This window comes from Phoenix dactylifera, chromosome 11 (genome assembly GCF_009389715.1).
Source record: "Phoenix dactylifera cultivar Barhee BC4 chromosome 11, palm_55x_up_171113_PBpolish2nd_filt_p, whole genome shotgun sequence".
In the NCBI taxonomy this organism is placed as follows: domain Eukaryota; kingdom Viridiplantae; phylum Streptophyta; class Magnoliopsida; order Arecales; family Arecaceae; genus Phoenix; species Phoenix dactylifera.
The window spans coordinates 24,067,465-24,087,216 of NC_052402.1; the positions used below are offsets into that span (position 1 = coordinate 24,067,465).

General features: G+C 39.1%; 2 protein-coding genes and 1 long non-coding RNA gene across 3 annotated transcripts; 1 reads left to right on the forward strand and 2 right to left on the reverse strand.

Moving 5' to 3' along the window:
- The first annotated feature begins 1,337 nt into the window (after positions 1–1,337).
- Positions 1,338–3,641, forward strand: LOC103721349 (pentatricopeptide repeat-containing protein At1g79080, chloroplastic). Its single transcript, XM_026810125.2, has one exon. The coding sequence runs from the start codon at positions 1,624–1,626 to the stop codon at positions 3,316–3,318; it is 1,695 nt and encodes a 564-aa protein (XP_026665926.2). The 5' UTR covers positions 1,338–1,623; the 3' UTR covers positions 3,319–3,641.
- A 5,138-nt stretch (positions 3,642–8,779) lies between these two features.
- LOC103721348 lies at positions 8,780–12,867 on the reverse strand. The gene is made up of 2 exons (XR_606295.4): positions 12,623–12,867; positions 8,780–9,397 (listed from the first exon to the last, which is right to left on the reverse strand). It is a non-coding gene; the product is annotated as an uncharacterized LOC103721348 (long non-coding RNA).
- A 3,018-nt stretch (positions 12,868–15,885) lies between these two features.
- On the reverse strand, positions 15,886–18,171 carry LOC103721347 (oxygen-evolving enhancer protein 2, chloroplastic-like). The gene is made up of 4 exons (XM_008811521.3): positions 17,828–18,171; positions 17,381–17,613; positions 16,497–16,547; positions 15,886–16,371 (listed from the first exon to the last, which is right to left on the reverse strand). The coding sequence occupies exons 1-4, from the start codon at positions 18,060–18,062 to the stop codon at positions 16,111–16,113; spliced, it is 780 nt and encodes a 259-aa protein (XP_008809743.2). The 5' UTR covers positions 18,063–18,171; the 3' UTR covers positions 15,886–16,110.
- Between the last annotated feature and the right edge of the window lie 1,581 nt (positions 18,172–19,752).

Sequence of the window (19,752 nt, forward strand, 5' to 3'; positions counted from 1 at the left end):
GAGAATCAAGGAGATGGGCTGACAAATTTAGGCCTTCGGGAGATAGGCTTTGAGGGCGAACAACAATCCCAACTTTTTCTCAGAGCTCCCCTTCACCAAGTGGATCATGGAGGAATTGATCCTACCTCGGTTCAAAATGCCACGAGTAGGGCCGTATGATGCCACATTGGATCCTCTGAATCACTTAGAGAGCTTCAAAGTTCTCATGATATTGCACGGAGCCATCGATGTCGTCCTTTTCTAGGCCTTCCCCACAACCCTCTGGAAGGTGGTTTGGTTCTAGTTCTCAAGGCTTCGGCCCAAATCTGTCCACTCTTTCGAGCAACATGCCTGCCCGTTTGCGGTACACCGCATCTCTAGCCGAAGGCGGCGTGATGGTTGGGATGCGTTGCTCAACATCAAGCAGAAGGAGAAAGAGACCATCGGAGACTATGTCGCCGCTTCAATGCGGCGACACTAGAAGTCTGCGACTTAGATCAGTCGGTCGTAATGTCGGTAATCAAGAGCGGGTTACGACTATCGCACCTCCTCTTCTCTTTGCAGAAGCGCTTCTCCACCATCTTCGCCGAAATGTTGGTGCGAGCAGACAAGTATGCCAACGTGGAGGAAGCCATAGCCTTCCATCATGAGTTTGCTGGCAGGAGACCTCCTCGAGGGGGCAAGAGGGGGCGCGAGGAGCAAAGAGAGCCGAAGAGTATTTCACCTTGGCATGAAAGGGGCTCATGACGACTCAAGAGCCCCCTCAGAAGTTCGAAAGGTACACCTCTCTCAATGCCATGAGGATCCAGATCTTCATGGAGATCGAAGGCCAAGGCTACCTACGCCCTCTGCATCGGATAAAGGCTCCAACGTTCCAGAGGGACAAGAAGAAGAACCGCCGCTTCTACCGGGACCATGACCACGATACTGAGGAGTGTCTCCAGCTCAAGAATAAGGTCCAGGCAGTCATCGAATGCGAATGGTTGGACCGATAATTCCATGCTCAGTGTGACTGAAAAGCGCCTGCCTCAATCTCTGATCCGCCTCCTCCAAAACCATCGTTGGCAGTTTCACACTATTGCTGACAGTTCCGCCGAGGTCCTAGGCACCTCGAGCAACTGGGCTCCCAAGCAGGCCAAAGTTATCCTAAAGAGGCAAAAATTATCATAATTGGTCCATGGGCGCAGCGTGAGCGCATCTCTCCCTCCCACCGTTGTTAAAATGCCTTCCGAGAACCAGGCATCATGGGTCCCGCTTGGACTCCCAAGTGGCACCCGACCGGGCATCAGGCAGCAGTGTGAAAGGCTTTCTCGGATAGGAGGACATCCAAGTGTACAAAGATTTGGGTGGTGAACAGGTAGCCGCGGATGAGTGGTGCTCCGCTGCTCACCTTCTCCTGCTGCATCAAAGCAAACGATATCACAGAAAAAAAGGTCCTCCCTCCACTCTATGCATATAAAAACCCAACCTTTTCTTGATTCCTCGATGCAAGTAAAGTCTCTTCATTCCTTGAGGAAAAAAAAAAAACCCCATCTTTGCACTATTAACCTCTAAAACATTGGCCAAAACCCTATCTTTCTTCTTCAGCAAAGTTCTCTTTTTTTTCCTGTAGACTTCCCCTTCAAAGAGTATCAAGAAAGGGCCATGTCGGCCTTGCTTCACCCCATCTCTCGCCTCCTAAGCTCGAAGACCTCGGAGCCCACCAGAACCAAGCCTTGCTTAATCTCCTGCCCCCCAACCCTCCACACTCCCTCCATCAGCAAGGGTTTTGCCAGGGTTTTAGCATCCACCCACAGCGCCATCTCCCCAAAAGATGCCGCCATTTCTCTCCCCAGCTGGAGGAATGGGAAGAACGAGTCCAGGAGCAGAGAGATCAGGCTCCATGATGCCTTCCTCTACCTGGAGTACATGGTGGGGAAGGGCCACAAGCCCGACACCGGCCAAGCCGCTCAGCTCTTGTATGATCTCTGCAAGTCCAATAAGATTCGGAAGGCCGTTCGTGTCATGGAATTGATGCTCACTTCTGGGAGCACCCCCAATTCATCTGTCTATAATTTCTTGGTCAATCATTTGTGCAAGAGGGGGAACGTCGGGTACGCAATGCAGCTAGTCGATAAAATGGAGGAGTACGGATGCCCGCCGACCACCATCATCTACAATTCTCTGGTCCGAGGGCTTTGCATCAATGGAAATTTGCAGCAAAGTTTGCAGCTTCTGGAAAGATTGATGCACAAAGGATTGATACCGAATGTGTTCACTTATTCGTTCTTGCTAGAGGCCGCTTACAAGGAAAGAGGGGTTGATGTGGCGGTGAGGCTGTTGGATGAGATCATTGCTAAGGGAGGGAGGCCTAATTTAGTCAGTTACAATGTATTGCTTACTGGGTACTGCAAGGAGGGTAGGTTGGAAGAGGCGAAACAGCTTTTCAGGAAGTTGCCATCAAAAGGGTTTAGTCCCAACGTTGTGAGCTACAATATTTTGTTGAGGAGCTTGTGTTATGAGGGGCAGTGGGAGGAGGTGGAGGGGCTTTTGGCTGAGATGGGGGATCGGGGCTGTGCTCCGAGTATTATTACATATAATATATTGATAGGTTCGCTTTCTTATCATGGTCGTACAGAGCAAGCGCTTGAGATTTTGGAGGAGATGATGAGGAATCAGTTGAAGCCTGTCGCCGCAAGCTATAATCCGATAATTGCACGGTATTGTAAAGAGGGGAAGTTAGATATGGTGCTCAAGTGCCTTGATACGATGATGCATCGGCGTTGTTCGCCTAGTGAAGGGACTTATAATGCAATAGCTGTGCTTTGTGGGGAAGGGAAGGTGGAAGAGGCCTTCTCCATAATCCAAAGCTTGGGGAATAAGCAGAGTTCTTCTATGCATGAGTTCTATAAAAATGTGATCTCATTCTTGTGTAAGAAAGGGAACACCTTAGCTGCTTTCCAACTATTAAATGAGATGACAAGGCATGGATTTACTCCAGATGCATATACTAATTCATCTTTGATTAGGGGTCTCTGTATGGAGGGAATGCTGGATGAGGCAATTGAGATTTTTTCGGTGATGGAGCAATATGGTAACAAGCCAGACATAGACAATTATAATGCACTTATACTTGGATTGTGCAAGGCTCAGCGGACAGATCTTGCTTTGGAAATTTATGAAACAATGATTGAGAAGGGTTATGTACCAAACGAGACAACATACACAATTCTAGTGGAAGGAATAGCTCATGAGGACGAAATTGATTTGGCTGCAGAGGTGTTGAAAGAGTTGTACTCTAAACATGCCGTGAGCCAGAATACCATGGAGAGAATCACCATGCAGTATGACTTGGAGTAACTTCTGGCAAATTTGAGAATTGCAGCTGCAGATAAGGGACAAGAATGTTAGTCAATGACCCTATGATTGGTCAAAGCTTGGCCTGCTCTGGCATTAGATTGCAAACATTGGCAGAACATTGACTGTATAGCTATTTTTGGGTTGTTTTTTGAATCATCATATCTATCTAGACAGTCTTCTGATAATCAGGAACAAACTGAGTTGCTGCTGTAGCATGTAAAAGTACTTTAATTGCCAAGTTAGGCAAACTCTCTATTACTAGCATCTTTTATTTTTTCAAGTTTATTTTAGCACTAGAACCAATTCAAAATCTTTTTAAAATCTGTCATCCTCTCTCTCTCTCTCTCTCTCTTTGTGTGTGTGTGTGTGCACACAATAAATTCTCTGTCTACCTGGTGATTTTTTATTTTTAAAAACAAGGCACACCTGAAGTGAACTGAATTAAGAGTTTATGCACGTTTTTTTGCTCATTTCTCTTTCTCATGGAAGATGCAAGGGTTTAGCCTAGTAAGAAGATAAGAAGCAGGATGGATGGATCGCTGATATTCTGGGTGGGTTTCAGTTCACCATTGTTCCAAGTGACAGTCATCCGACTTCTTATATTTACTGTGATATTAAGTGAATCTGCATAGTTCAAAAGATTGTTTTCTTTTCACTGTATTTGGCTGATGTGGGCTACAAAATTAGCAAACTAGAATTGTTTGACTTAGTTATATATATAATGTTTTCTTGATGTCAATAAAATTTACATTTGGACACTGCAAATGCATGTCTTTAGCATGAGATATACTTCTGTCCAGATGTCCTGCGGTTGCAATTAAACATTTTTAAACATTATTATGAAGTTTAGGATATAAGCTTATCTTTGCCTATGCTCTGATCAATGTATTCTACACCAATTTTGATGTATATGCTCACCTCATGTTGTGTGCCTTTGTGAAAAATTACCTGTTTATTTGCAGAGGGTCTCATATAATACTGCATTTCTTTGCTGAATCTCATGCAATGTGCAAAAATACTAGATGATCTATCTATGTTTTATTGATACCATAGAAGTCTGTGGAACTTTTGTGCAATTATTGAACAAAGTGGGTTATCTCACAGATTCCTGTGAACAGCTAAGCAACTCAAAGCACCTATGATGAGGATCCAGTCTCCCACGTGAATCACTTCTGCCTTGACTTAGTGGGTCACATGACCCATTGATGTGATTTACAAGGAGCTGTTGGATCTGACCCACAGCCCGATCATAGGTTTGTGCCGTGCTTGATCGTCTGCAGGAAACTACAAGCTGTGCCACATCAGTATGTACCATTTGTGCCAATTTTGATTATATGATGCTTTCATTCTGTGGAAAGCATTCAGGTTTTATACGTCTATAGTTGCCTAGTTTCCATGTTAAGCAATATGAGCTCAAGGATTTCGCATTTCAGAGACAGAATTGTAGTTTCATCCTGTCGTAACCAAAATAGCTGTAAGTTTATTCATTTTTGGGAGGATTGTTTCAGCAAATGCTATGAGCAGTTCATTGGTCAATTTCTCGCTTTCATAAGCATGGTCTGTTGACTGGCTATATTGTGGCCATCAAGTGCTATAGGATTTTAGTAGGAGCGACTCGCTAATCTATCTAGAAGCTCATGTTGATCATCCTATTGTTAAGCACTTGAAATCGTGTCAATGCTGTAGCAGCTTTCATGCAAAATTGCATGATAGGTTAAAAGTGACCCATAAGCCAACCTAGCAAGAATAACTCTCAGCTGTTCCTTAGATGGGCTTGCCCTAGATGTACATTGATAGTGAAGATCTATCAATCAAATTGGAAATTGTCTGCACCTTTGCTTTATAATTCCTCTTCTCAGAGGCAGGAAAAATTCAGATGCTGATGTAGCACCTGCAAAAACTAGATATGAGAATATGTGCTTCATACCTGTTGCCAAGCAAATAAAGGTTCTGATAAGATCTTAGATTGCACTCAGTAATCATAGACTTTTTGGTAATGGTGCAATGACTTGAAGATGGTTAATGTACATGGTCAATATTTCTGCTGCTATTGTTTGAATTGTGATCGGCAAGGGAAGTTCCAGAGTTACATTTCGGTAATTAGTGCAAGTGGTCGGATTCATAACAATGTCCTCAGATTAGAAGCGAGCCTAACTAGTTTGCTGCATGACATTTTCTTCCCAGGACCACAACACACCAAATACTATGTTCGCAAAAACTTTTGTTGTTAAACATTAAATGAGTCACCAAAAATACTCTACAAGTGCACAAGGTGTGTGAAAATACTGTGGAAACTTGAGGTTTCTGAGGGAGCAGATTTGCTATCAAACTCTAAAAATTTAGGATACGTATCAGGTGGTGAAATGCCAACTACCTAGTTGACTATAATCTTTCTCTAAATGCTGTTACGTTGATAAAATGGGAGAAGTATTTTCCATTAAATGGTCACTAATGAAAGAAAGCTAGAACACAAAGGGTAGATCCAATAATCCTGATTGAAAAAGGTGGAATCTGAATGGCATCATATTAATATATAAGGAAGATGAAGTTAGAGGACAGCAAATTGATAGAAGAAGAGAGTTAAGATGATAATAATGGTCACAAGTGTCACCCTCAAGGAAAAAAATTAAAAAGCTGATTTACCTTGCAAATCATTAACCATTAAGCCCTTTATATTTTCCACCTGTAGTTGCAAGAGATCTAAATATGTATGCCAACAGTGATTTTACTGATACTCATGCCACCCACTATTTAGTGAAACCACAAAACCTATAAATAATGATCATGAAGAAATATCAAGTTGTCTGATGCCTGAAAACTTACATTGCTTGTTTTCCAACTTACTCCCATCATGGTACCAAAAGAAATACCCTATAGATCCTGTCCAGTCCATGATGCATGGTGCATACTTACATCATTCTAATTTACAGAAGGGAAGGCGGCCTCAAATTTAACAGTTGTCATGGCTGTTATGCTTCCACCAGCGAAAGTAGTAGGCTGTAGTGAAGTTGTCCCTACTATCCTATCTCAAATTAGACCTAGGTGCTTTATATTTGATCTTTACAATGGCCCAAGAGGCTGGAAACTCAAAGTTGAATTGATGCACATGAGAATAATATCAGCAGGATATTTCTTGAAAAAAGTCCCAAACAATTCCATTTAACCCAATTGACAGTTTGCCTTTCCATGTCAAGTTTGAAGGCCAAGAAAGTTCAGTGACTACCTTCTACAACCTACTTTCATCAAGCTACCAAAGAGATTAACTTGAGAAGTTCAGGATGCACAGTCATTCCATCTATTAAAAGAAACTTGTCCTCAAGTTTGAAACTAGTCAGTTTGCAGCAAAGTAAGAAGGATCGTTGAGGTGTGGGTGCTTTAGAACTGACTTTCAAAATTCTCGAGTCTCAAGGAAACAAAAAATGCACTTGAGAGTAGACGTGAAGAGCAAAATTTCACAGAATCAATAGGTTGCTTTCACTTGTCCAGTTCTAAGGACCCTGACAAAGCTTATTCACCAGACAATTAGCCCAGCAGCCTTTAAGATTATCACATACCAATGGATAATGAGGTGAAACCTTAGCAGGTCGGATAAGGTTTGCAGCTAATATTAACACAGTCTGTTACATATGCAAATTCAGAAGATTTGATTACTTTGTACCATATAGTTTTGCTTTGTCATTCTCACCAAAACCCTACAAATTCTTCATGAGAAAGCTAGAAGACTTAGGCTTACCAAAAAAAAACCAGAAGACTTGATATGAAACCAAAAGGAACTATCACATTGATGCACATCAGATCATCTAGCAATGCACCATGCTGGGTATTCATGAAATTAGGTGGAATCTAAAATTACGGGTGCATTGGTGCAATGCATCCAAAATATTAGCTTTTATGCTTTATCCATACAATTCACTTGTCAGGAATATAAGATGCTAAAACTGCAAATTACAGGATACCATGTATCATCAGCTAAATTTTGGCCAACAAATCTCACCTGAATCTTTCACATTGTTTTCTGTCTATACCACAATTCGGAAATGGTGAAAAGTGAGTGGTCAAAATTGAATCTTGAGACATAGTAATCAGTCTACTTCTTCATTTTTCCTATCCTTGCAGTAACCACCTACAGAAGTATTGTCCCCTGTGGGAAGTTATATTTGTGAAAGAATTGTAAAAGTTTTGAGTTAACTATCTGCTCTTTGGTATTGTTTTTTTGCAGAAGAAAGAAATATCTACTCTTCACCAAATTGACTAAATGCCCCTAAATCACTGTCACTTTAAAACACCTCCTTGTTAAAGTATGCATGCCTACTTTGATGTCATAAATTCATCCATCACCTCTGTGTTGGGTGCGGATCAGGTGGTGAGTTGCCTTCTACCTAGATGATTATTATCAGCAAGACCAGATTACAAAAGGGTACAAGGTATCTTATATTCAGTACTGTGACATATATTTCTGTTATAGCACAGCAATCAGCAACTGCTTCTGGGTGTAAAAACAGGCACCCCCCAGTTGAAACAACACCTTATCAAACTTAATTTTGCTTAAGAAGACCTTGACTAGCTGGGTACTTAACAAGTATGATTGTAAAAGAACGTTAACACCAAACCCGAGTCTGTCCTTTTTTGTTTTAACTTCTACTACTCTGCCTCAGTCCTCTATTCCCTTTATCAAATCAACTTGAGATGTATCTATGCATAAGAAGCAAGGCTCATATGAACTTCTTCAGGCCATTCTCTTCCCCATACGCAAGACCTTTCCATATCAATATTTAGCAGCAGTCTTATGAGCAAAGTACGTTGTTTCGATACTAGGCCCATATTGGTGCCACTATTACTATGTCAGTACAATACGATATGAAGGCACTTCAACGTACAAGCATATATTTTTTATATTGTATATCTAAGTTAGTACAGTATGATATGTTCTGTATTGTTCGGTTTGGTACGGTATAGCGCACTGTTTCTGAGTTTTCATTTTATAGTTATCCTACCTCATCTTTAAAAGCTAACAATATTGTTGGCTAGACTGGGCCATTATTACTGTTACTACAGTATAGTATGGAACCAGTTCAACGTACAAGCATATATCGGTACCAAGTTTATACAGCACGATAAGTTCTGTATTGTCTGATTCGATACAGTATAGCAAACTTTGTTTGAGTTTTCATTTTGTAGTTATCCTACCTCAGCTTTAAAAGCTAACAATATTGTTGGTTAGACTGGGCTTTCTGTTTCATGTGACTTTCCTGAAAACCTGCTTAAATCAAGAAAAAAATAATAAGTTAAGATGTCACAGGCAAACAAAAAGAAAGTTGAAAACGTTTATGGACTTCAGAGAGAGCATGGCACGGAGAATGCCCCATGCAAAATACAGCCTCATCTCAGACTAAGTTTTCTGTAACAAAATCCTTAACCTGAGTAAAATTGATTTTAGTTGGCAAGACCAAATATCAAGTACTTGAACTCAGTGAAAGGATTATAAATTTTCTCCAGATGTTCTGATTGGATTAGTCTGATGGCTAGGATATTAAAATCAACATGCTCTCAACAGAACTGGCTTTGACCTTCTGAAACCTCTATCTTTCTGTCTCAGTACATTGAATTGCTCAACGCTACCAAAGCTTCCAAGCACAAAGGCTACCAAAGAACTCTTTCTTAATCCTTTTACCTCTTCCAAATCAGCATATAACAATGCTTACCACTGCTGATGTAATACAGGTAAACAATGGACCTGCACTAAATATTCGCATCTTAATAGAGAGAGTTTTATAGTATTAGCTCCAAACATAAAGGTATCTTACTCAAGCCTCTAGATAAGTTAAAAACCAAATACAAGTTCTCTTGCTAGACAAATCAGATGCGCTACTACCCAAAGCTTCAAAACAAGCACTTGGAAAGACAAATGACAAGGCTTTTTCCCCAGGAACAACATCCCCACACGAACATGCTTCCAATAGCACATCCAATGAAGAGAGGTGGATCCATAGAGATCGCCCTTGCATTTGCCCATCTACTTCGATCTCTGCCTCATCTTTCGGCGCTTCCTCTTGAGCCTCCTCATGCGCTTCTTCTTCCACTGAACAAAGCAGACAAATCAAGATTAAGTTTTATGAATGATTTGATGGGACATAAGCTGCTGTCAAGAAATAATAGAAATGAAAACAGAGCTGCAGTAACAAAGGATTCTTAGAAACAACAAATAACAGATGGAACAGACAGAAAAACTACCAATATGCCAGCTGCCCCTCAAATTTCATAGTAATTGCATTAAAGAATACCCCACAAATTCCATAAGATTCTTTATCTATATTTTGAATAACATAACCGTCACATAATGATTCACCTATATTAAAAGGCCACCGAAACTTTTCAACAATCAGTTTCCTAAATTTCTCGGACATGTCGGAGTTTATTTTGACATTATACTAGAAAACAGATAAACAACAGCAAAAACAGATCCTACAGTATCTTTAGCAGTTGATTATAAACAAAGTTGTGTTCCACTACAATAGTTGCATTTTAAATGCTTGCACTATAATTATTTATCAGGCCACATTATCCACCAAAAGTTTCATCAATCACTGAATTCTGAGCTCAATATCTAACAATATATCATCTGTAAATAGCATATATAATAGCATTTCTTACATAATGACAGTATTAAATACAGAGTAAGAAAGCATAAACAAAGAATTACTTGATAAAACCCCTAGCACTGATCCCATCAGAAGTGAAATCCAAGTCATTGAAACACTCATCAATGCTCAGGAACAAACAGCTTTGATACAATCCATGCACCCACATGCCTTCTCTTTTCTCTTGGGTGGTAGTACATACAACTTCCTTGGTGTCTCCAAAATTAACACTAGCACTACCTTAACATACGTTCAAGCATGATAAAACATCATCCATGTTACTCAAAATTCTTTCTGTTGCCTAAAGAAGAAAATAGACTCCATATTGTACCATCATAAAGCCACATCAATTGTCATAGACAGTTAACGTTCCCCCTGAAAGTTAATATACCATTCCCTTGACTATTTATATGATGCACATTAACAGACAGCTTCCATGATAATCTGTGTTATTTTGAATATCCATCATTTTCTCATTGAGTCACCAAACAAAACCATTTTGCTTCAATCTCTGGCATCCTTTTTTCCGTTCTAAGGCCCCGTTTGGAAAAGCTTTTGGAAGGCCAAAAAGCACTTTCAGGCCTCCAAAAGCACTTTTAGATGAAATAGAGGTGTTTGGTAAAAAATTCGGAAAGCTGTTTTAGCTTTTTGGAAGAAGCTCCATTTTGGAGTTTTCCAAAAAAATCACTTTTAGGCTCGGTCAGAAAGCTGTTTTTTTGACCAAAATATCCGTGATAAAATATAACAATTACACAAAATATCTCTTTAATAATTGTTTAACCAATTTTATCACGTAGCTAGAAAAATTATTATATTATGAAAATTTAATTTATGCTAATAATTATAATATTTTATATCTTTATTATTGTATTATACTATAAACATAATATTATATTACATTATATCATAATACATTGATATGTTATGTTAAATAATTTAATATTATATTAAATTATTATATTATAGTATACAATATTATATTACATTACAATAATATTATACTATATCATATATTTATGTATTAATACATATTATATTTTGTTATGCTATGTTGTATAATACTAATGCAATATCTTTTATGGTCATTTTGTCATACCAAAAGTACTTTCTTAGTTTGTTTACCAAACAAGTGTTAAAGTGGCACAACATTTTAGAAATGTAATTACCAAACAGTAAAGAACTTTTTATAAAAGCTTTACTTCAGAAAGCTCTACTTTCAAAAGCTTCTACTTCCAACAGCTCCTCCAAACGGGGCCTAAATCTCAACATGCTGACCTCCACAAGTTAATCAATAATCCAATTTTGATGCTTACCTTTCAGTAAGGTTTCAATGATTCCTCTAATTTATTAATCAATATTCATATGCACCAGACCTAAGTGTGTTTCCTCTAAGTTTATTGCTATATCACTTCAGATGAGTCTCTAATATAATCATCTAACGTTGCTCTCACATATGCCCCAAAGTCATTGCATCTCTCAAAATGTCATCTCAAAATTTACCATTCTAATTTGAAAATATTCATAAATATCATCTCTCCTAACCATATATCCTTTTCCAATAATGCACCAGATTTACTCCACATCTATTTTTCTTCCCCCACACTTCATCAATTTGTATTTTCTCTAATCAGTTCAGATCTAAAGCTACAATTTATGTCATCATAAGCCATAGTTCCAATATACTTTTTTCTTCTCAGCCCATTCTCCTTAAGAATAGATTCATTGCCACTGTGTTATTTGCTCCCCACCATGCCTTAAATTGTAACCAAACTTCATGCAACTTAGTTTCTTTTTCTTTGATGATTCTTGCTTAACTATATAGTCGCAAACTTGAAATCATTCTAGCAAACAACTCAAGACTATTGTACTCACATCATACTTGGTGAATCCTTGAGATTCGACTGTTCCCATTCAAATGTTTACATTAAAATAATATTTACTCTACAATTTCCCCTATTCTCTCTGCAGCACATTCATACCTACATTTGTATACCATTTTCTGTCTCCAGCTATAAACCTACAAGCAACACATGTCCAACAAAAAATAAAGATAAAATTCTATGCAACGGACTTACCATCTATTCGAGTTGCAACCATGCAATAAACATAAATTCGACAAATTCCGTGCTATAGCAATTTGTTTGAAAAAAAAAAAAACAGGTTCAAGCTTCAAAAACAAAAAAACACAGGATATTGAAATAAAGCATCGTTTAGAGAAATAACAGGTAGAGGAAAATTAAAAGAATAACGACACGATATCCCCACCTATCAAGTATTATGGAATGCAAACCATTGTATAAAAAAAACACATGAATCTCGTTATTGGCATCAAATCAAGGCGAACTCCCAGAAGATCAATGAATCAAAACGCTAACCCACGATTCCAATCACGCACGACTCCTCTTGCTTCGAAGAAAACAGAAACATATGAAGAAACTAAATTGATCGAAAGTTCCATAACCTAAACTATCACATTGCCACCACTAGATCACGCGTAAATCATCAATAAAGTCCATACCAAATCCCCAATTCCTCCACAATAGTAGATTAAATCCCAATAGTTAAGTTCCACGATCGGAAATTCTAATCGATTACAATCAAAAAAGAAAAAGGAAAAATAAACGCAAAGGCCACGATCTGAATAGAAACCAAAGCGATTTTCTTACCTTCGCCCTCATCGTCTCAGCAGTCTCGAGCTCTCAGACCCCGGCTCCGACTCACTTCGCGGACGAGCGGCTTCGAGTTCTGGGGAGGGAGGCACGGTCTTTGCGTCGTGGGTATTTATAGATCTAGGGTTTAGAGGATTCGAGGGAGAGCGCCTTCTTTTCTGCTATGAACGGACGTGATTTGATCACCATCTGATGTTGGATGCCGGCGACGGAGAGATCCTGGCCACCCGTTGAGTGTAACCATTCCTGTCAAAGTTACAGGGTGAGGCTCAACATGCCATCTTTATATAAATATCCGGCACTCTCTAATCATATGACATAACTAGTAATATTAGTCTTTATTATCTCGCAACATATGCCGCAAAACTTTTCAATATATCAACTAATATGATATGAGTATATTGGTCACTATTTCCTAATATATCTCATCAGTGTTTATAATGAAAGAATAATGAAAGAACAATGCAAGAACAACAAAAAAATTATATTCTTTCTAGTTTGTTTTATTCCTATCTTTCTGAAGTGGATCAATGTTTAAGGTGATTGAATGTAAAACTTCAGCCATATTAAAGGATATTAAAAAAATTAGTATGTTCATGAGAAGTCTGGCGGATTACATTCACAATGGGTAATTTTCAATCCAACTCCTAAACAAAAAGGCTTGGACTGCTCGCATATATTTATGATTCAAAAACATTCATTTCATTGTTACAAAAAAAAAAAAAAAACATTCATTTCATTAGAAAAAGTTGAAGATGAGGGAAACAGTTTCAAAGAAAACCATATTTGGAGCAGACATATTCAAAAGAAAAAAGTTTATAGACATATAAATGACACCTACAATACGAAGACTCTTAATATAATCCATTCAATTGCATTGCCTCCAAGATTTGACTGTGAGTGTCATAAAAGTGTAGTAACTTCAGAAATGGCCACATTCCTATGACTGTTAGAAACCAAGGCAAGAAGGCAACAGCTTCACCAACATTTTGGATAAATATTATCCATGCATGATTTTCATTAATCTCAACAAACATCTCCAAAATTTTTTAAAGGATCAATTGGCATCAACATTTCTTTCCATGTACTCCATGATTTTCAACGAGATATAGTGTCATTACACACAATATATGTATATACATATATATGTTTGTATTCAGTTGAGCAATCCCTCTTTCATTTTGTCTATTTTCCATGTACATGACCTAAACCTCTTTGCATTTTCTGAAACCAGATTGGCAAAGAGGAGTCTGAACCTCATCTGTCGTCGATTGCCACTGAGTTGTTGCTTCCATGCCATTGAATCTTGAGGCTTGTTGGGTGGCATTATTATACAATATGGAAAAGGGACTCTGCAATTGTTGACGTGTTTAATATCTGCGGCCCACAGACTTTTGCTATTATCTCTGAAGCAAATGAGGATCTATGGTTGCTTGACATGGAGTATTTGCTTAGGCTGACCCTGTGGCAAGAATCTTCCACAATTGGGTATCCTTGCTCTGGTGGTGGATGATTTCAGCTATGGTGATGGTTAGAAGGAGAAATAGGGGTAATAAACCCTTTACAGAGAAGATTGGCATCAGAGAATTCAAGGAGTTTGTCTCCTCTAATACTTCTTTTTTGACTTGGGCTTTACTGGAATCCATTTCACATGGCGCAACAAGGGGTCAGGTTAGGCAATGCTATGGGAATGTATTGATGGAGCATTTTATTCAAGGTTGGATTTAATATTTTTCAAACTACCAGGTGCGTCACTTATCCTGCCTCTGTTCAGATCATTGCTTCTTCTTGTTGATACTGTTATTTCTTTTAATTTTCACTTTAAAAAGATTTGGCTCTTTTGTTCTCGATCTTGGGATATTGCACGAGGTGTGTGGAATATCCTGGTATGGTGTGATGTGCCATGTACCGTGTAAAGTGGAAACTTGTGCTCATGAAGCGCAGGCCAAGGTGATGGAACTATAGTTCACCTCCAGCAGAAGGAGTTTAATCAAAAGGGGGCTTTCGGATGCTAATTTAAACATCCTAAGGGCTAGTCTTTCACATAACCACCCTCTACTTCGTAAACAAGAGATCTATTGATGGCAAAAATCCAAGGTTGATTGGTTGCATTATGGGGATATGAATAATAAATTCTTGCACAGATCCACAATGATAAAAAAGGCACACAAATTTCATCTGCTTGCTAAGGGACAGGAATGGAGAAGTTACAGAGGATGTAGATATAAAATTATGGTAAGACCTTCATGGTACTCCTCTACCCGAGAGGTTAGATGAGGTAGAGTCATCTCATTTTGGACCTATTTAACTTGTGCACCACTCTATAAAATTATGGCAAATATCATTGTCAATAGGATGCAACTGATGTTGAAATTACTGATGTTAGAAGCATTTCAGACAATATTCTTCTTGCTTAAGAGATCATGAGCGACCTCATCAAGGCCTCCATCTGATGCAGTCTCATAGATATAAACTTGGATATGGAAAGAGCCTATGACCGAGTTCAGTGGGACTTTTTTTTCCACTCTCTAAGGTAGATGAGGTTCCGAGATGATTGGATTGGCTAGGTGCATGGTTGCATTTAAAGAATTCTCGAGCTCTCTATAGTTTTGTGATAAGGGTGCTCTCTTTCTCCATACCTTTTTATTATATATGCTGATGCATTGTTACGTATGTCGATGATTGCTGTCTCCAACCATGCATCAACTGCTTACTAGTTTGACCTAGCAGCTCCACAAATTTCGCATCTTTTGTTTGCAGATGATTGTATGTTGGTGGTTTATGCCACTGAGGCAAAACCTATAGTGCTGAAGGAAATTGTCATGGGGTATTACTTGATGTTTGGTGAGGGTCAAGTTGCAGAAATCTTCATTGAAGTTCGACTCGAAGGTTAATCTTGGCATGAAGCAAAGAATCAAGGTACTGTGGGAGTATCAGAATATACTGGCATGTGGCTATATCTCGGGGTGCTGATCATTGGAAGGAGGCCTAGTAAATCGGACTACAGCGCATTAACTCAAAGCATGCAAGGAAGATTGGAGGGCTAGAAATGGAGGACTCTATTTACCTGATCAAATCGGTATTGTGTGCACTACTGGACTATCTGATGACTTGTTTCATCATTCCTAAAGCCATCATCTTTAAGATGGAGCAACCATTGAATGGAACAGTGTTCCATCATCTTTAAGTTGCCATCTTCCAAATCTTAGGCATAACTCCCAGAGCTTAACCTCTATTACAGCATCAAAGCTTTACTGGTGAAATTATAACATTTTATATAATTAAACAATATTTAGGGGGTACAAATGAAATGGAGATTTTTTCCAAAGATATTTCAGATTAAAATTGCTTGAGTGGCACCTTGAAATCCCATATACCGATTTCTTATCAAACAACTCATATTAAACATATTCTGATCCTAAAGATGGCAGTTCTGATTGCTTTCAACTCATTTACAGAAAGAAATGTCACATAACGCCTCCTTCTTATACAACGTTGAAGGAGTTGGCTGTGCTCTCCACAAATTTCCTGGCACCCTTGAACCATCTCTTGTCACCAGCTTGTGCCTTGCATATGTATAGTTTACCATCTGAAACTGTTGCGATTATGAGCTGGTGCTTCCCACCTTCATCTCCATCAGCTGTCCTCGTTAAAACTGAGATGTTGTAGTATTTTTTCCCACCTACCACCGGTGTGGAGCTTTCCAATATGTTGGCTGTTGCTACAGCATCCTGGTCGAACCCACCCTATCACCACAAATTGTATAGTTTCATAATGTTTCCTTGAATATTTTCTTTGTCTCATGTGAGCATCAAAAGGCACAACCAAGTATTGATAAAGACTAATAAGTTTGTCATGGTTTTTAACATACCTCAGAGACTGTTTTGCCGGAGTAAGCCTGTTTCCCTAGCAAGTAATCAACCTGCACAGAAATGTATTGTAACTCAAGTCCTCCAGCATTCTGGTATCAGAACTTTTGCTTATAAACTTGGGCTGCAGCCTTGCGCAGTTGCCAAAATCTTGTATTTAATGTCTTGAGCAACTACATGATTTTTTCTCCCCCCCCTTTTTTCTTTTTTATTTTTGAACTCGAGCAACTAGTATAGAAACCCCATGAGCTACTTGTTGAGGAATTTTGCTGATCATTGTTCCTCACCAACTGTGTATATCGAGAAGCTGACATAACTTTTCTCCCCTGGTTCTTGTTCTTAAAGTCAAACTTTTATGAGATCACTTAGAGCTTTATTTGATTAGCCACAGTGGATGCGGCAAAAAAAATCTTCAGATAAGTAGTCATCCATAAAAAAATTGGAGGGCCAAATAAGAAACGCAGCTGATCTTGAAGGTTTAGGAAATTGGATGGGATCACTTAAAGAATATGGATGAAGTGCAAGAAAATGTAGAAAGCTAGCAGTGGCAGAAGGTGCAGCCTTTAATTATAACAGATGGCAAAGGATTAATAGAACATATGCAGGAAAGATTCACTGGTTAGGACTCATGGTTCACCAAATTCTAACAAGCTAAGAAGCATTAATTTTGGCATGAGGAATGCACATAACAACAGGATAATAACATACCATCTATTCAGGATTTCTTACAGTTCCTCATGATTTGTTTTTATACTGTTGAGTATGGCCTGGTTAAGATTATCTGGCTTAGAAAACTCCCATGATTGTTACATCAAAAAAAAAAAACTCCCATGATTGAAACTTTGCTAGTATATTAAGAACTAAAATAGAGAGGAAATGTAATTACTTGTGAGAGGAATTCCTCAGGGCTGCCATAGTCAGTGATGGATGACTTTGTTGTGGGGGTGACCATGACGCCAACGTTGCTGTTGGAGTCCAAGTTGTCTTCAAACCTCAGCACCTGACCAGGAAACTCCACCTCTTTGCTTGGGTTCCACTTTGATGGTATCATCAGCTTGAAGCCATCGCCACTGATTGGCAAGAAGTCTGTGTCTGTCTTCGGCTTCCCAAAGATATTAGCTGCATCCAACAAACAATCTTAGGCATTTTTATTTCTTTAAAAATTGGATACAAGTTATACTATACTCATGTTCAAATTAGTTATATTTTCCTTTTCTGTTCAAATTCTTATGTAATTTATACACATACTGATGGCTAGGACTATCACAGGCCTCAAGTTGAATAATTATTGCCAGTGTTTTTATTGCAGGGTAAGAGTTGAAGGAAAGACTACCTGCTTCCCCATAGGCGGCATCGGCAGGCGAGACCTTCACACCGACGGCAGCAGCGCCGACGAGGACCGTCAGAGCCAGCCGACGGGAGATCACGGCGTCGCTCTCGGCTTCTAGGCCTGCCTGCTTCTGGGCCCTGCAGACCAGCTGGGTAGGCCTGATGCGCGGCATGGGACGTGATGGAGTCCTTGAGGTGGAGGGTGCATGGTGGTGGAGGAAGCAAGCAGTTGATGCCATTTCTCTCTCACCACTCCCTCCGAGGTCTGTCTTCCTCTCTTGTTGGCTTTTGGTAGGTGGAAGTGGGGGGGTTATTGCGTTGGCTTTGTGATGAGTGGAGAGAAATGGTTTTCTGGATATGGGGTGGACGTGGAACTGGATCCAGGGAAGATGAGAGTTTCAGATTGGATAGGGTTTTAGAAGCTTTGATTGGTCCACGTAGCACCACATTGCTTTCCAATCTCCAATCTTGGTGTTCTTCCTTATAATTACCTGGCCGTGTGCTGCGGCTATACATGTACATAGGCTGTTTATGTATGCGGCATATGTATTCCACCCAGGAAAAACAAAAATTACAAAATGGATAGTTTCTCCGGCAAACCATGATTAACCTCTTTTGAAGAAATTAAAGATCATCCACTTGCAGATAGGGAGATGTGGAAGTCGATGATTGGCTAAGCAGCAGATATCGCCGATCCGGCATCAATCCGCAACTACCACATCCCGAGCGAACGATGATCATTAGCAGGTGATTGGTAGCAAAGTAGTTTTCTTGGCACTGCATTTACTTCTTTAATTGACTAGTTATCTGCCAATTAAACTTGATTTCCTGAGACTCATTAACTAAGTTTAAATTTACAGTTCATATTTGATTAAATTATCCAAAAGAAGGGAAAAAATGGCTTGTTACCCAATTAGGAGTCAGAGCAGCAGCTCGGCCAATGTCAAGACTATCTTAGACAAAATTGGATTTATCAAATAGCATTATTTTTGGTGTGCATGCATTAACAAGTACATCTAGAATGTTTAATCTTATGCAAAAAAAAGATGAATTTTTGAACAATGATAATCTTTTGCCAACAGACTTGGTTGAGCTGGTTGGCACCTCCTCCTGGGAATGGATCTAAGCTTGTTGGGTGATATCTACATAGCTCAAAAAATGATCAATCATAAACTTCTACATGTTTACGTAGAGAAAAACCTGTTAGATCTCCACAAAATGATTATATAATTGTAATCAATTATGAGAACTGAAAAGGAGTTAATGGAAAGAGAAATCAGGATCAAGTCGTACTTAACGGAAAACTTTCAAAACATCAGTACAAGCTGATGATAAGCATCACACCAGACTTCAAGGATCAGCTAGACTGGAATTAAAGAAAATGGTAAGCATCAACACATTACCATTTTTTTTTTTTGCAGTCATCAGTAACCTGCAAATCCTCAAAACTGATAACAAAATATGGAAGACAAGAAATCCAGCAGATGAACATCATGTCCAAAGAAAGAGAAACTGGGGATGCTCGGAAGCAATCCTGCTATAGATGATAAATCAAGTCTAATGATGATATGTTGACACCAGTGGTATGATCTTTCTGATAGGAGCTGAGCAGCACCACAAGTATTAGCATTGATCGATAGGATCACCAGGAGGACCGCAACAAGAAGCACTTTCTGGGAATCATCATTTTTCCCAGTAGACTCCCATGAGGGATGGTGGTAGTGATGCTTGCTTCTTGGCTTAGGAGGCATAAAGTTGCTGATTTTTAACTAAGTTCAGAAGTGGTGGCATGTGCTATAGTTGATTTTGTGAATGAGAGTATATTGTGCATGGATTTATGGATTCAGTTATTGAGTTTGCTAGGAATCAGTTGAAGCAGCAACCTGTCTTAGAAGAAGCAAATAACATTCCCAAGAAAAATAATTACTT

What these genes read in the sequence shown, in the direction of transcription:
- LOC103721347 (XM_008811521.3), bottom strand. Translation starts at nt 18,062, where the DNA reads ATGGCATCAACTGCTTGCTTCCTCCACCACCATGCACCCTCCACCTCA. An exon ending in CTGAGGAATTCCTCTCACAA is followed by an intron (nt 16,548 to 17,380) that starts GTAATTACATTT and finishes ATTTCTGTGCAG; the next exon opens with GTTGATTACTTGCTAGGGAA. An exon ending in CCGGCAAAACAGTCTCTGAG is followed by an intron (nt 16,372 to 16,496) that starts GTATGTTAAAAA and finishes TTGTGGTGATAG; the next exon opens with GGTGGGTTCGACCAGGATGC.
- LOC103721349 (XM_026810125.2), top strand. Translation starts at nt 1,624, where the DNA reads ATGTCGGCCTTGCTTCACCCCATCTCTCGCCTCCTAAGCTCGAAGACC.